We start from the raw sequence: 17,721 nt of genomic DNA on the forward strand, positions 1-17,721 counted from the left end.
AGACCATTAACGTAAGGCAATGGGGCCTTACACGATGCATTGAGGGGGGGAGTGCGTGTTTTCCTTTAAGAGGCTTGTGAAAGTTATGGAATAGAAGGGAGGAAAACAAGAAGGGTAGCCTGCCCTCCCAGGTGTATACAGTGTGGGAAAACTCTGAAAGCACATTCCTGAAAAGAAGGAAGGAAATGTTCTGAGCATCCCATGAAGAGCTTTCATCAGCACTTTGAAAAAGTAAATAATGTCCGGAGATAAAGAGCTTTTTTAAAGACATTAAAAAAAACCCAATGGTTTGGTGGACTCTTTCTTCTTTTACACAGCTGAGATTAATTTATTTTTGCTGGAAAAGAATTTGAGTCTCTGGGTATTATTCCACCCTTAAAACTGCTTTGTGAACGTACGGTATATGCTCACCATACACACAGTACCATCAGTGAAGTAACATTCAGTTACTCAGTTCACCCAGTGAATTTTCTTTGAATATTGTGTTCACCAATGTTCAGAGTTCACACACTTAATCAATCAGTCTGGATTCATGGAACCCACTAATCACACCAGAATTAGCAGCATGGAAACCAAAGCACCATAAAGCAACTATTGAAAATCTTTGAGTAAAAGAGAGTCTACTTATAGTGGTGGGGAGAATTTATGTTGTAGACTTTAAAACATTGTGAAAACAGATTCATGTGCACAGGTGAAAAATTCGAAAGTGAACACCAAGATTTAAAGTGGGTTGATGACAATGCAGCACGATTATTGTGTAAAAATAATTTATTTCACTGCAGTCATTCTACTTTCATGTTTGTTTATTTTATTGCTTCTCTTTTCTTTTTTACCTCCCTGTCCAGTTTTTCTCAAAACCTATCCCTGACAATGCCCAAAACAATAGCCCATTCCACATTTAGAAACTCCCATTGCCCTTGCATTCTTCACTAATTCTGTCACTCTTTGTTCATATACAATCAAAACTATCTTAAATTTATATTCATTGCTTTAGCATGTATATGTATGAATACACATTTGCTGAAACTACATTTTACCAGGTTTCTAAGCAGTTAACTATCAGTCATCATGCATTCTTTTTCCATATTCACTCACCTCATCTGAACCATCAACTTCAAGTCACCAATTAGAAGAGATTTCGTTTAGAATGGATTTCATTCATTGCATAATTCCCCCTAAAACTCATCTCCTGGTCTTCTATAATCATCATTCATTGTATATTGCCAAATTATGGATTCTGATTTTCATAAACACCCATTCTAATATAGAAGGGGCCAATTCATATTTTGCTGATACACTTTATCCCTTTTACTCATAATTAAATTTATTGAATATATTTATTGATCCAATGCCAGAGGATCAGACCACTTATTCAATTCTATTACAACTTAAATCAGGCACATGACATATTTTTCTTTCATTAATTCATTTTTTTTATTTCTAACTGTAAGGTTAGGTAATTGTCAGTTTTGATAGATCCTAGTGAATATGCCATAAGCACAACCACAATCCATTTCCACCTCAAAACTGTTCATGCTATTCCTTATAAGTTAGGTTTTCTAAGAGCCTACTTTTAACCTAACAAGCCATTGACTGCATTCCATAAGTTGAATATATAGGCAGTATGCGGATATATATTCAGGGTGCAAAAATACAAAAATACTTAATATCTATGAATAAAGAATTATATACAAATGGGGATTTAAATATAATGACACAAATGTAATCTGCATTGTAAAAATGTTAAACAAAGAAATATGGGAAATAATGTAATAGAGGAAGCAGTTCGTTCAGGAAGCAAAATGATATAATATATGACTATATATCTGTGTAGTCACGCAAAATAGCATATTTGTATGTTTGCATGGGTGTGTTTGTGTATTGTGTGTGTGTGTGTGTGTGTGTGTGTGTGTGTGAGAGAGAGAGAGAGAGAGTGTTGAAATAACTAAAATCATTTGGGTCTTCATGAAAAAAAACCCATAATGATTTTATAACATTTTACCCATTTTTGCAAAATTTAGACCTTTTACTTTTTTAAACAAATAATGCTTAGTCAATTTGCACACTAGAGTAGGCAGTTCTGTGCAGCACAAGGTTGCCTCAATGTCATTCTGAGTGCTGTTTGAGAAAATTGTTCCAATGGAACAAAGCAGAATGCTAAAGTAGACACATTGACCCTTTCTGTAGGTGTTCTTGGCTGAGACAGATTTTGCATACTAACCATGCATTTGGTAAGCATAAGGTGTCTGGCCTGATGTTGCCGTGCTGAAGCTGGATCCGTAGCTAAGAAACCCACTCTGACCAGGTGAATGGCTCAGGCTATCTTCTGTTTTGATGGCTTAGGAGACAAAGAATAAGGAATATATATTACTGCGAAGCTGATATGAACCGTGTGCAAATGTCTGATACACTAAGATTATTTTCAGTAGTGTTTGTCCCTATTGTACCCCTAATTCATCCAGCAGAAAGTGGAACAATCTCCAAAATAAAGGACAATCTGGAGAAGAAAGGGAAGAAAATCTGTAAGTCTGTAAGTCAAATCTGCAATTTGAATTCTTATTCATATTTTAGATCAGTGATGGCGAACCTATGGCACGGGTACCACAGGTGACACGGTGAGTCCTATCTGCTGGCACGCGAGCTGTTGCCCTAGCTCAGCTCCAATGTGCATGTGTGTGATTTTTGACTCACACAGAGGCTCTGGGAGGGCGTTTCTGGTTTCCAGAGAGCCTCCGGGGGGGATGTGGGAGGGTGTTTTTACCCTTCCCTTGCTCCAGAGAAGCTTTTGGAGCCTGGGGAGAGTGAAACATGAGCCTACTGGGCCCACCAGAAATTGGGAAACAGGCCATTTCCGGCCTCCAGAGGGCATCCGGGGGGGCAAGGGAAGCTGTTTTTGACCTCCCTAGGCATTTAATTATGGGTGTGGCCACTCGTGCATGCACAATTTATTTTATTTATTTATTTATTAAATTTGTATGCCGCCCCTTTCCGTAGACTCGGGGCAGCTCACAGCAGTGATAGAGACAATGTACAATACAAATCTAATAATACGAAGTTAAAAGCCAATAATTTAAAAAACATGCACACAACACACCATACATAAATTATATAGGCCTGGGGAACATATTTCAATTCCCCCATGCCTGACGGCAGAGGTAGGTTTTGAGAAGTTTACAAAAGGCAAGGAGGGTGGGGGCAATTCTGATCTCTGGGGAGAGTTGGTTCCAGAGGGCCAGGGCTGCCACAGCGAAGGCTCTTCCCCTGGGTCCCACCAATTTACATTGTTTAGTCGACAGGACCCGAAGAAGGCCCACTCTGTGGGACCTAACCGGTCGCTGGGATTTGTGCGGCAGAAGGCGGTCCCGGAGATATTCTGGTCCGATGCCATGAAGAGCTTTATAGGTCATAACCAACACACGCTCTTTTGGCACCCGAGAGAAAAAAGGTTCGCCAGCACTGTCTTAGAAAATAAGGAAGGCTCTATTAATGGCCTTTCAAGAAAATTAGAACTTTTTGTATAGCATTTATCTTGCTATACAATTAATTGCAGGGGAGGTCACAGATGTATACAGAACAGCATATGAATCATATTTTACCTTTAAAATAGAAGAGATCCCATTGCAAGCTTTGTATCTGCCCAATAACATTGATTTACGGTTGTCTCTTACAGCCATTTTTTAAAAAATGGAGCAAATTTCCTTATGGGATAACAATGGCACACAACCTTGATATTTGCAAAGTCATCTCCTCGTGGGAATATCTGTCTGTTATACCAGGTCTGGGCTTTCTCTGCATGCTATCCCTTAAATATTACCACCTACCAGGGCCTACATAGCACACCTAGGAAAGGAAAGCAATTACATAGAAATGGATACGTTAGTGATAAATTAACATATATAAGTAATAACAAATAAGAAGGAATATATATATATATGTATATATATATATATATGTATATGTATATATTATGCTGCATGAAACAATTAGCCTGCAATCTAGCAGGTGTAAATATTAAGCTCTGATACCAGGATAACTCATGTATCAAGCATAATGCTTTATTTTGTTTTGAATGTATATATGTATGTATGTTGTAACGTCCTTTGTTGTCACACTTTACTCTCTTCTCTTTCTTTCTCTGAAGGATGCCTATGCATAAAAACTTATGTAATTTCATGCACCCTGTAAATGTTGTATTGTTATAGTGTTTATACCTAATCTTTTTTAATGTAAATAATCAATAAAGTATTTTTCAAAAATAAAAAAATAAAAAAAATGGAGCAAATTCCCTTATGGGATAACAATGGCACACAACCTTGATATTTGCAAAGTCATCTCCTCCTGGGAATATCTGTCTGTTATACCAGGTCTGGGTTTTCTCTGCATGCTATCCCTTAAATGTTGCCACCTACCAGGGCCTAGATAGCACACCTTCACGGTACCATGACTCTGCCTTTTGGAAGAACCTCCCTACTCTCCAGATCTTCAGAGAGTAGATCTTCCAGACACTATCTTCCCAGTCTTCCAAAAAGCTCTGAAGGCCTGGCTTTTCCCACAAAGCTTTAGATAGTATGAGTCTGGAGCCCAGGAAAGTTCTAAATATTGTTCTGGATTCATTGCATTTGGACACCAGGAAGTTTTTCGTTGGCTTTTATACTCCTCGCTGTTTTTACTGCTTGATTATTGTTTGTGAGTTGCCATAAGATTGGCAGCTATAGAAATATTTTAAATAAACAAACATCCCAGGCCCAAAACAAGCCGATTTGTTTGGGAAACCATGAGTGATTATAAGTTACTATTGCCGACTCCGTAATTGTTGGTATCTGAATTGGACTTTTGTGGGTGTACGGTAGGAGAAATTGTTTTTGTTTCCCTGACATTTATATTCTGATTGCAATCGGCAACTTGCATATGCAGAACACTCAACACATTATAGGCTTGGCCACAATTAATCTTCAGTGACAGATGCTTTCTGGAAGCCTGTTTCAGACAAAGAAATAACTTGGCACCAAATTAATTTCCACATAGTTCTCCGTTTTGTCTAGGAACTTGGGATAGTTTTACTTTTGAGCCAAAAAAACAATAGTACTTCATTGTTCTTGGTTGTCTGCCAGGTGGGATTTTTCAGAATGTACAGGATTGCATGGTGGGTGTATTGGGGGGAGAGGAGAGGTTATTGTTCAGAAGATACAGATAGGTAATCTATAGGATGTGTAAGAACCGCACAGATTTAACAGATGCCTCCTAACCAAATATCTTTCTACACCAGCATAAGTCTTATGGGATGGTGGCAATAAATAAATAGATGAATAAAGAAATGTTTGCAATATAATGGACCAAAGACACCAGTTAGTCACCAAAAGACTAGTTAATAACAACTGTTCAGTGTTTTACTTGTCTTTTATCCAGCTAATATAATCTTACATATACAGTGGTACCTCTACCTACAAACGCCTCTACTTTCGAACTTTTCTAGATAAGAACCCGGTGTTCAAGATTTTTTTGCCTCTTCTCAAGAACCATTTTCCACTTACCCCGTGTTTCCCCGAAAGTAAGACAGTGTCTTACTTTCTTTTTATCCCCAAAAGCCCCACTATGTCTTACTTTCGGGGTATGTCTTATATTGGAAAAAAAATTGTCAAATTTTTTGTTTTAACCATAAAATTAACATTTATTAACAACCTGAACAGTATTGTATTCACCACAAAACAGCAGATGATACCCCAGTATGCCAGTGTGTATGTTTTACTGATGTATGATTAATACTGTGTGCATTACCGTATTTTAAGCAGGAGGCGGCAGTGACAAGTGCAGGGGGTGGCGCGGTGACGTATGGAGAGGGGACGGCGCGGTGACATATGGAGAGGGGGGCGGCGCGGAAGTGGGCAGGAGGCGGCGCTCATTAAGATCAGAGGGAGGTGGCAGACGCGGCGACGTATGGAGAGGGGGACGGTGTGGACGTGGGCAGGAGGCGGCGCGCAGCTAGATGAGATGGAGGCGGCAATACCCCCGTGTTTCCCCGAAAGTAAGACATATGTCTTACTTTCGGGGTACTGCTTATATTGGCCGACCCCCCTGAAACCCCCGATACGTCTTACAATCGGGGGTGTCTTACTATCGGGGAAACAGGGTACAAACCCGAGCCTCCAAAACTGTAACCGGAAAAGGCAGGGAGAAGCCTTCATGGGGCCTCTCTAGGAATCTCCTGGGAGGAAACAGGGCCGGAAAAGGCAGGGAGAAGCCTCCGTGGGGCCTCTCTAGGAATCTCCTGGGAGGAAACAAGGAGATCCTGGGAGGAAACAGGGCCGGAAAAGGTAGAGAGAAGCCTCTGTGGGGCCTCTCTAGGAATCTCCTGGGAGGAAACAGGGCCAGAAAAGGAGGGGAGAAGCCTCCATGGGGTCTCTCTAGGAATCTCCTGGGAGGAAATGGGGCCTCCACCCTCCTTGTGGTTTCCCCAATCGCACACATTATTTGCTTTTACATTGATTCCTATGGGAAAATTGCTTCTTCTTACAAACTGTTCTACTTAAGAACTGGTCATGGAACAAATTAAGTTTGTAAGTAGAGGTACTACTGTATATAAGTATGATTCCAGGGGAAAAAATTCAAGTCACCACGATTAAAATTAGAATCAAAAGGCCTGTATTTCTACTATAGAGGGAGGTTTATGAATTGATTTCAAATTTTCTTACTTACAAATATAGAATAGAATAACAGAGTTGGAAGTCTTCTAGTCCAACCCCCTGCTTAGGCAGGAAACCCTACATCACTTCAGACAAATGGTTATCCCACATCTTCTTAAAAACTTCCAGTGTTGGAGCATTCACAACTTCTGGAGGCAAACTGTTCCATGGATTAATTGTTCTGTCAGGAAATTTCTCCTTAGTTCTCAATTGCTTCTCTCCTTGATTTGTTTCCACCCATTGCTTCTTGTTCGACACTAAGATGCTTTGGAGAATAGCTCGACTCCCTCTTTGTGGCAATCCTTGGCCACTTATTTGTGGCAATCCTTGGCCACTTACTTTAAACCATTCATAAATTTAAAAAAAATTAAATGAGTTCCTGATCAACTGATCAGGAACTCATTTACATTTTTTTAAATTTATGAATGGTTTAAAAGTCAGTGTCAATTTATTATTTTTTTAAAAGTCATAATCTAGGACAGTGTTTCCCAACCTTGGCAACTTGAAGCTATTTGGACTTCAACTCCCAGAATTCCCCAGCCAGCATTCGCTGGCTGGGGAATTCTGGGATTTGAAGTCCAGATAGCTTCAAGTTGCCAAAGTTGGGAAACACTGATCTAGGATATATAATAAATCATGAAGAGTTCCTATAGAGTATATGTCTACTCATATGTAAGCTCCATGAGAAGACAGTACAGAATTTCAAGTATAATACCAGCTCTTTATTTCTATTCTTTTAAACTACGTATATATGAATACTGATCTAGAATGATGAAGAACTGATTAAGGGCAACCACTGTGAAAAATTACCAAATCTTTAAAGGATGGCTAAAAATCCCTAAATGTGTGTCTAATATTATTAATTAAGAAGCAATGCAATGGGTTAGAACATGCAGTAATACATTTTGGATTTCTGGAATCTAATATATTCCTATAATTTACCATAAAACCTGTCATGCCAGAATAAACTGAAACTGAACTGGGCTGGCAGTTTAAATTTAGATTCAGTATCTAAATTTATGGTCGAGGACTCTAGATCTTGGAACAGTCGATAATATGAACATGCTGACTTAGGCTGTGTGATTCATTAAGTCAGTATAAGCCTACAATCACTTTAGGTCGGTGAAGCAGAATTACATATGTAGAGTTATTTGCATATACAGTGGTACCTCATGATACGAACTTAATTGGTTCCAGAAGGAGGTTCGTAAGGTGAAAAGTTCGTAAGATGAAACAATGTTTCCCATAGGAATCAATGTAAAAGCAAATAATGCATGCAAATCCTTCAGGAAAATCCCAAACTTTAGAAGGGAGGCAAACAGAGGGCAGGGAGGAGCAGCTAAAGGGGGCGGGTGGAAGAAGCAAAGCTAGGCTAAAGGGTGAGTGGGAAGGAAGAAAGGCAAGGGGGGGCACCCCTCCCTTTTCTTTCTTCAAAAGACACCCTTTCAGTGCCTCTGCAAGCACCCAGTTCTCCTACTTTTGTTAATGCAAACTCTTCCCCCCTCCAAGCCGCCCCTCCCTTTTCTTTCTTCAAAAGACACCCTTTTGACTACTGTAATGCTCTCTACATGGGGCTACCTTTGAAAAGTGTTCGGAAACTTCAGATCGTGCAGAATGCAGCTGTGAGAGCTATCATGGGCTTTCCTAAATATGCCCATGTCACACCAACACTCCGCAGTCTGCATTGGTTGCCGATCAGTTTCCGGTCACAATTCAAAGTGTTGGTTATGACCTATAAAGCCCTTCATGGCATTGGACCAGAATATCTCCGGGACCGCCTTCTGCCGCACGAATCCCAGCGACCAGTTAGGTCCCACAGAGTTGGCCTTCTCCGGGTCCCGTCAACTAAACAATGTCGTTTGGCGGGACCCAGGGGAAGAGCCTTCTCTGTGGCGGTCCCGACCCTTTGGAACCAACTCCCCCCGGATATCAGAGTTGCCCCCACTCTCCTAGCCTTTCGTAAGCTCCTTAAAACCCACCTCTGTCGTCAGGCATGGGGGAATTGACATGTTCCCTCCCCCTAGGCTTACAAAATTTATGCATGGTGCGCTAGTATGTGTGAGTGGTTTTAATTTGTGGTGTTTTTTAATTAACCTAAATATTAGATTTGTTTTACATTGTATTGTGTTGCTGTGAGCCGCCCCGAGTCTACGGAGAGGGGCGGCATACAAATCTGATTAAACTCAAACTCAAACTCAAACTTTCAGTGCCTCTGCAAGCACGCTGTTCTCTGCAAACTCTTTCTCCCTCCAAGCCGCCCCTCCCTTTTCTTTCTTCAAAAAAGGAAAAACAAAGAAACCCCTTCATCCCAGCAGCAGCGGCTTGGGTTCGTAAGGTGAAAATAGTTTGGAAGAAGAGGCAAAAAAATCTTAAACACTGGGTTTGTATCTCGAAAAGTTCGTTAGAAGAGGCGTTCGTAAGATGTGGTACCACTGTACATAGGAAATTGAGTAGATCAATGTAGTTATTTGCATAGTCCAACCTTTGGGCCAGTTATTTTACTTTAAATCACATATTGTGCTCTTTTATGTTTTTGAGAAGTTTGCATCAGAGGTTCTTAGAAAACTAATAAATAAGAAGATATTTCTAACTTGAAAATATTACTTACTTGATGACTGTTTAATAAAAAGAATCATGGCTAAACAGGGCAATTTGGAACTGCTTAAATTACCAATCAATCAATCAGAATAGAGCTGGAAGAGACCTTGGAAGTTCCAGCAAGAGACCCTATATATACCATTTCAGATAAGTGGCTGTCCAGTCTTTTCTTAAAAACCTCCAGTGATGAAGCACCCACAACTTCTGAAAGCAAATTTAGGCAGAGGCTCAAAGCAAGTGCCCATTCTTTGCAACTCTGCCACAATGGAAATGTAAAATGCAATGCAGCTTTGGGTGGGACATCACAGCTGTTCCCAATTTTCTACTGGATTGGTTCTAGTATTAGCAACAGCATTGCATAAATAATATTTTAAGACAGATAAAATATGACTTTGGTATCAAGAATTGGTCAACAGCTTAGCTGCTGAATCTTTCATCAACTAAAAGTAGAATTTTTCAAACTGGGTTGTGTGGAATTTTAGGTTTCCATGAGTTGGCCTTCTCCGGGTCCCGTCGACTAAACAATGTTGTTTGGCGGGCCCCAGGGGAGCAGCCTTCTCTGTGGCGGCCCCGGCCCTCTGGAACCAACTCCCCCCGGAGATTAGAACTGCCCCCACCCTCCCTGTCTTTCGTAAACTACTCAAGAATCATTTATACCGCCAGGCATGGGGGAGTTGAGATAGCTCTTCCCCCTAGGCCATTACAAGTTATGCATGGTATGTTTGTGTGTATGTTTGGTTTTATAATAGGGGTTTTTAGTTGTTTTTTATTATTGGATTGTACATGTTGTGTTTATTATTGTTGTTAGCCACCCCGAGTCTGCGGAGAGGGGCGGCATACAAATCCAATAAATTATTATTATTATTATTATTATTATTATTATTATTATTATTATTATTATTATTATTAACTTGATGGGATATTCCATAAGAAACAAAGGGAAAAATCTAATAACTCCCATACATACATTAGCATGCATAAATTACAACAATCACATTACCAGTTATATATCAGTCAATTAATTGTTCTGAAAACATTGTATGAAAAATCCTGAATTGAACTGTTCAGATACTCTTCTGAGATAGCCTTCTCAATAGTATACTGCAATGTTTTGGTTTTCCAATTTAAGAGACATTCATGCAGTTAGACTTACAAACTTGATGCAGTTCAACAACATCTATCCAGATAATTGTCAATCAAATCAAAATGCAAACAATTCAGGAAGCCGAATTTTTTTTATTAACCAGTGCACTACTTACAATAGGAAGGAATCCCATATGGTTGTCCAGGGGGTGGATATGCAGTATAAGCAGCAGTTTGCTGGATGCCGGCACTGTACTGAGTCTGCCCATAAGTAGCCATTGTTGCAAAGGATGGAACTGTTACTATATGGGGATAATGTCTAATCAAGAAAGAAAAAAAACACCATTTACATCAGTTGATCACGCTCGGCAATGGCTATGAGATAACATGAATAATTAAGGCGTTAATTGGAAAGGAAAAATAGCTTTTCCTCCCTCAAATGTTTTATTTGTAAAATGGAAGCATTTATATTCTCTGTAAAAATAGCAACGGAGAGTGTTTTTTTCTTTAATCTAATTTTCTGTTTGAGAAAGGGTGTTATTTTAAATTCATGGTCACCTTTCCTCTGGGTATTATACCTTTTATGCTTGGTATTATGCCAGTAATTCTATTCTATCACAATCCTGAAATTGTCAGATCCATATTTTGCTTTGTAGTTTTGAGCCGATCTCAGAGACAGCCCTTATTACAATCCCTGGAAGTAATTCAGATTTCCAATTTTAGAAAGTATTGTGATTGGAATATGTATCAAAACTGTCCAAAAGGCACTTTGTGCCATAAAGGCCATATAATAGTGAGGGTTATAGGATTACCATCAAGCAATATTTTGGATTTGTCCGAGAGTGCTACAGTCTCATTAGAGTCATTAGTCAAAAGGCACTAAGAGTTGTCTAATCTCTCGTAGCTTCTTCTCTGGCAATATAACACTGCTAAACAGAGCTTACAAAACATTTGTTAGACCAATTCTGGAATACAGCTCACCTGTCTTAACTCCGCACTGCATATCAGTCATTAATACAATCGAGAGAGTCTAGAAATATTTCACAAAAAGAGTCCTTCACTTCTCTACTCCCAACAAAATACCTTATTCCACCAGACTTGAAGTACTGGGATTTGACAATTTACAACTACGTCACCGCCAATCTGATCTAAATGCTTTTAGTTCATAAAATCATATACCAAAATGTCCTTCCTGTTAATGACTACTTCGCCTTCAACAGCAGCAATACCCGAGCACGTAATAGATTCAAACTAAATGTAAACCGCTCCAAACTCAACTGCAGAAAATACAACTTCAGCAGTAGAGTGATCAATGCCTGGAATTCACTACCAGACTCTGTAATTTTCTCCCCAAACCCCAAAACTTTAATCTTAGACTGTCTACAGTCAACCTCTCCAAGTTTCTAAGAGGTCTGTAAGGGGCGTGCATAAGCGCACCTACCATCCCTATCCTACTGTTCGATTGTCCTCTTTTATCATTACTTTTTTGCTTACATTATGTTTGTTCTGTCAGGCTCTCTGGTAGAATCCTCCCAAAAATTCACAGGTACAAATTTCAGACACACACACGTTTGAAAATTCAAAACAGTGTTCTTTATAATGAAAATTCACTTAAACTAAGCCCTCTTTTGGCATAGCAAAGAGCACTCGTCTCCAAACAAACTGGTAATTTATACAAGTCCCTTATCAGTCCTGTGATACTTAGCTTGCAGCTGTGAGGCAATTCACAGTCCTTCTTTCACAAACTGAAACACACTTTGCTCTGGTTTAGTTTCAAAGCAGGGAAAAATCAGCACACAAAAAGTCAAAGTCAGTAAAGCAGTCATGAAACACAACGATCAGATAATCCTCCACAATGGCCAAACCCACAGGCTGCTATTTATAGCAGCCTCACTAATTACCACAGCCCCACCCAACCACAGGTGGCCTCATTTTCTTTGATAATAATCTCTCAGTTGTTGCTGCCTATGCATTGCTCTCCACATGCGTGGCTGTATCATTAACTCTTGTTCTGAATCCAAGGAGGAGCTAGATAATTGATCTCCTTCTGAGCTGTCTGCCACACTCTCCTCCTCCCTGTCACTCATGTCTTCTTGGTCAGAGGAGCCTTCATCATCAGATTCCACCGGGGGCAAAACAGGCCTGCAGCATGTGGATGTCTCCCCCACATCCACAGTCCTTGGGGCAGGAGCTGGGCCAGAGCTAACCACAACAATGTTTATACAAACTACTACCATCCTATACATGTTTGACAAACAAACAAATAAAATTATCACAGGTGAGTAGAATTCTATCAAAAACAAAGACACATAAAGCTGTACATAGGAGGGGAAAATGCATGCCATAAGAATTCTGACAGTAATACCCTTCATATACTGGATGATTTCATGCAGCAATTCCTAATCAATTTTAAACAGGAGATGAAATTGATGTATGCTAAAGTCAAAGCACATGGAGTTGCCTTCTAAAAACATCCAATTACAGAATGGAACTCTTCCACAGGAATTGTGTCATGACCTATCCAAAAAAGGCAGCTGGTTCAATTATATCAAAGCTACTGAGAGGTCAAAGAAAATCAACAAGATAACATTCCTGTACTTTTCTCGCAGAGCAGTCAACTCTGCCACAACCAGTTCTGACCCTTGACCAAAATGGATCCAGAAAAATCAGTTTATTTCAAAGAACAAAGATTTGATCCGTCACAAAATGCTCAAAGCTTAACATTGACTTAGTCTTGTAAACATAGATGGCCAAATGGGTAGTAATAATACTGCTGCCTTCTTTAAGAAAGTTTGGACCAACCCCTCTCATAAAAATGATTAGCAGCAACAACATTTGCATGACTAATCTATGAGATCTTGACATGAAACTTGGGTACATTTAATTCAATAATAGAATAAGTTTGCTAAATAATCTGAATTGGTTTAAACCCATGGTAGATGACATTATATGTTGTACTATACTCTATTACAACTTAATGCCTATTATATATGCCAGACTATATTTCCTCCTAATTTCCAGCATACATAATCAATAATAATAATAATAATAATAATAATAATAATAATAATAATAATAATAATTTATTAGATTTGTATGCCGCCCCTCTCCGAAGACTCGGGGCGGCTCACAACAGTAATAAAAACAGTATACAATGGAACAAATCTAATAATAAAAATTATATAAAAACCCCTAACTGTCAAAAACCATGAAGGGCTTTAAAGGTCATTACCAACACTTTGAATTGTGACCGGAAACTGATCGGCAGCCAGTGCAGGCCACGCAGTGTTGTAGAAACGTGGGCAAATCTAGGAAGCCCCACGATAGCTCTCGCGACCGCATTCTGCACGATCTGAAGTTTCCGAACACTTTTCAAAGGTAGCCCCATGTAGAGAGCGTTGCAGTAATTGAACCTTGGGGTGATAAGGGCATGAGCGACTGTGAGCAATGACTCCCTGTCCAAATATAATGACATTAAAAATTATGGGAATTTTTAGCCCAACATATTGCACAATCAGCAGATAAATGAAAACGGCCTGTCAATGGAGGCAAAATGCTTCTTGTGTAATAATATTTGCTGTGACATGTGGACATTACCTAAATAATAATTTGCTTTCAGAATACCTCTGTGTGTGCATGTATACTATGCTCATACTGATTAGCATCAATTTATCCTTTCTACTCGGAATGAATCTCAGAGCGATCAGAGGAAATGTGTTAAGAAAATGTACTTCAAATCACAATGGAATATTTCTATAACTGGCTGACAATCCCTAAAAACAAATGTTTTATTTTGACAGCAATAATTCAATAATGTAGTTCTCTTACTTGGTAGTGTAAAGATGAAAAGAATGTTGAGGTGAAGATTTCCGGTTGCCTGTAAAACAAAATTTGTACAGCTAATGCATCAACTGTATGCCAATGAAATAATAATCTGTTCTTTGCTTGCCAAGATCTTTGAATAATTGCAGTACAAGAATAATAATCACATTCATAATTGTTCTCAAGGTTATGGGTTATGTTAATATAATATATTTGGACCCAGCTAAAGCAAGTATCAGTATTTAAATGAGAGACAATGGATAAGTACGCTGTTCTTTGAAGGGGACATATTAATGACAAACATTTAAGTCACTTAAATAAGTCATTTAGTAAAATGAAGAAACAAAGTCATCAGTGTTCTTAAAGAGTTCTCAAACCATTGGAATTTACTTATTTCACAAGGGCTTGAAAGTATCCGTCTACGGCCTACAAGACTCTAGCAGGAAAAATTCAGAGCCATCAGCAAATACACTGAACAATTATTTTAAAATTATTTTTTTGGCATTTCTATTTTAACCATTCAGAAAACCAAACAATTTGGATATATTGTAAGATAAAATGGATAATGCATTTAGTCATTTGTTTGCAGTTTTATTTCAAAAATTAGGGAGTTTGAATTAAATTTTTCAATTGTAATTTGAAGAGGCCTTATGGCCACCATACAAAAAACACTCGTGTATGTACCAACATATGGTCAAGTGAACCTTGGCCTTACACATCATGTACTTTGTATTAATACATGAAGAAGATTCGTCATGCATAAATCTGCATTTATTTTCTGGGTACCATAGAAGATGTCACTCTTGTAGTACTACATATGAAGGCTCTTTTCTTAAATTGTCAGCAGCCAAAATCTAGTTGGAATGACCTAATTTTCAGCTCAGGCACAGATAGGATAGAATAGCATTGTTGTCATCATTCTGTAATCTGAATATATGGGTTATGGTTTTGTCAGAAAGAAAGACAAGTCTCTCAGAAAGCTGCAAGTTGTTGGGAATAGCTTCAAGAGGTATTCACAATAGTTAAACACACTATGACCAAATAGGGCTCCTAGTTGTCAAGCACTCTCTGAATAATCCCAAACAGTAAAAACAGTTTTTTTAAAAAAAAAAAAACCTGCCTTCCCCTCTCGTGTTTCCCAAACAAAACAAAGTCTCCACTAGTCATGGGTGAAGACATGTTTGAAAACGTTTTGCTAACAATTTCTAAAATGGCATAAAACAATAAGGCAACTATTTGCGCTTTTAAATCGTTGGCTTTAATATTATCAGCAATCTCACTTCTCTATGAAAAAATTTCTTTGCAAATAATTCAAGAAACTGTAAATCTGTATCTAAAAGAATACAAAAATTGTGCTTTTGATTAAGGATGATGATGATGAAGAAAAAGATGATGATTCCTGCTTTTCTTTTCTTTCTGTTTTTTTTGCAAGGTCAACTCAAACTAGCAATCTAAATCTCAAGATTATTTTCACAGCTAAAGCACAATGTCTACGGAGTCTATGGAGAGGGGCGGCATACAAATCTAATAAATAATAATAATGTATAATTTCCATTTACCAGACTGATTGTGGATATTCATTCTTGAAAAATCCCTTGATCAATTATATGTGTTGCAAGGTAAAAATAATTCTCAGAGTATTACATCACTCTGAGTTTGCTTCACTTTTTTTTAGAAAGGCAAAGGGTAGTTGAAATAAACTGGTGATTGCTTTTTGCGAAAGAGCAAACAAAAGCAAAAAAACAAAGAGAGCTGGATTCCTAGGCAACTTGTAACTCTACTACAGTACAGTCATGTTCTCAACTGGATTTTTAAACTGGACTGTTTACTTTCTTCAAAATACTAATTAACTAATTAATTGATAATGGATATTCCATTTACAGTAGCCTTCCATTTACAAGGTGTCTTTGTTTTGCAAATATTAAATTAATAAGAACGTGCTCCATAGATGGTAAATTAGCATTTCAACATACAGTGGTACCTCGAGATACGAGTTTAATTCGTTCCGGACCTGGGCTCTTAAGTCGAGCAGCTCTTATCTCGAACGACTTTTCCCCATAGGAATTAATGTAAATAATTTTAATTGGTTCCAGCCCTAAAAAAACTCACAAAGTTAGTCTAAATTATGCAGAAAGACATGTTTTTAATGAAGAAATGTACATGTACATATAAATGAATAATGAAGTTTCTTTCACTTAACTTGTAAACTTTCTTAAACTTTTAAATTTACATATGTTCAACTTCTCTGCCACCCAATCCTGTAGGACAGAGGTCCCCAACCCTTTTTGCACCAGGGACCGGCTTTAAGCGATCAAGAGAGGAATGGGTGAATGAATGGACGGAGGGTGGGAAGGAAGGAAGGAAAGAGGGAAGGGACAGGAACAGAGGAAGGAAGCAAGGAAACTTATGAAAGGGGAGAGTAAGAGAGGAATGAGTGAAGGGAGGGAGGGAGGGAAGAAGGTGGGAAGGAGAAAGAAAAGAAGAAATAGAGGAAGGGAAGGTAAAAGAGAGAAAGAAAAAGAGCAAGAAAGAAAGAAAGAAAGAAAGAAAGAAAGAAAGAAAGAAAGAAAGAAAGAAAGAAAGGGGGAAGGGACAGGAACAGAGGAAGGAAGCAAGGAAACTTATGAAAGGGGAGAGTAAGAGAGGAATGAGTGAAGGGAGGGAGGGAGGGAAGAAGGTGGGAAGGAGAAAGAAAAGAAGAAATAGAGGAAGGGAAGGTAAAAGAGAGAAAGAAAAAGAGCAAGAAAGAAAGCTGCAAGCACCCCCCCGAGCCCCCCAGGCCGGCTGCAACCTTTTAAAACACGCGCGCCGCTTCGCAGCTGTCTGCCGAACGCGGAAGTTAGCGTTTGGCTTCAGGAGACAGCTCCTTGGCGCTTGTATCTCGAATTTGGGCTTGTAAGTAGAACAAAAATATCTCTCCCCTCCCAGCTCTTATCTCGAGTTGCTCTTAAGTAGAGCAGCTCTTATGTCGGGGTTCCACTGTATTTAACACTGATATAATGAATCTCACTAACATGGACAGTTTTCTACTTTCTCCAGCTATTTCCTTTTAATTATTCCACCAATCTCTTTCCTTCAATCCAGGGGTCACAATTTCCACCAACTATTTTAAGGTTCCTTTTTGCTCTAAATTACCTTCTCTTCCAACCAATAGCTGATTTATAAGTACTAGGATGAAAGCTTGTATACTCTCATTAACTAAATTTGAACATATTGATGTTTCCTTTTTTTAAAAAGGCTAACAAAATAAAAACAACTGAAAAGTTTTTGGAAATTTCAGATTTCCAAATATTATTTTAAACCTACTGATTTTTTTTAAAAAGCCACTTGTAATAGATGCTAATTATGAAAGTTGAGCTTACTGAGTATAATATTTCAATAATATTATCTCACTGATGGTACAAATACTTTTTTTCTCTAAGCTACCTTTCTTTTTGATGCCATAACAAGGTAACTCTAACTGCTATTGCACTTATAAATCCAAGGGATTGAAATAGATTAAAAAATCAATCTGGAAGATAGAAGACTAGTTCATCTG

General features: G+C 38.6%; 1 protein-coding gene across 5 annotated transcripts in view; it reads right to left on the minus strand.

Annotated features, from left to right (window-relative positions):
• EYA2 (EYA transcriptional coactivator and phosphatase 2) overlaps positions 1 to 17,721 on the minus strand; it is a 169,545-nt gene that overhangs the window by 68,449 nt on the left and 83,375 nt on the right. For all 5 annotated transcript variants that reach the window (XM_070744678.1, XM_070744677.1, XM_070744676.1 and 2 more), the window contains exons 3-5: positions 14,190 to 14,238; positions 10,538 to 10,680; positions 2,222 to 2,338 (exon numbers count right to left, since the gene is read on the minus strand). In XM_070744678.1, coding sequence (XP_070600779.1) covers positions 2,222 to 2,338; positions 10,538 to 10,680; positions 14,190 to 14,238 — 309 coding nt within the window. The remainder of the gene's footprint in view (positions 1 to 2,221; positions 2,339 to 10,537; positions 10,681 to 14,189; positions 14,239 to 17,721) is intronic.

The sequence above is a fragment of the Erythrolamprus reginae genome, chromosome 3 (genome assembly GCF_031021105.1).
Source record: "Erythrolamprus reginae isolate rEryReg1 chromosome 3, rEryReg1.hap1, whole genome shotgun sequence".
Taxonomy (NCBI): Eukaryota; Metazoa; Chordata; class Lepidosauria; order Squamata; family Dipsadidae; genus Erythrolamprus; species Erythrolamprus reginae.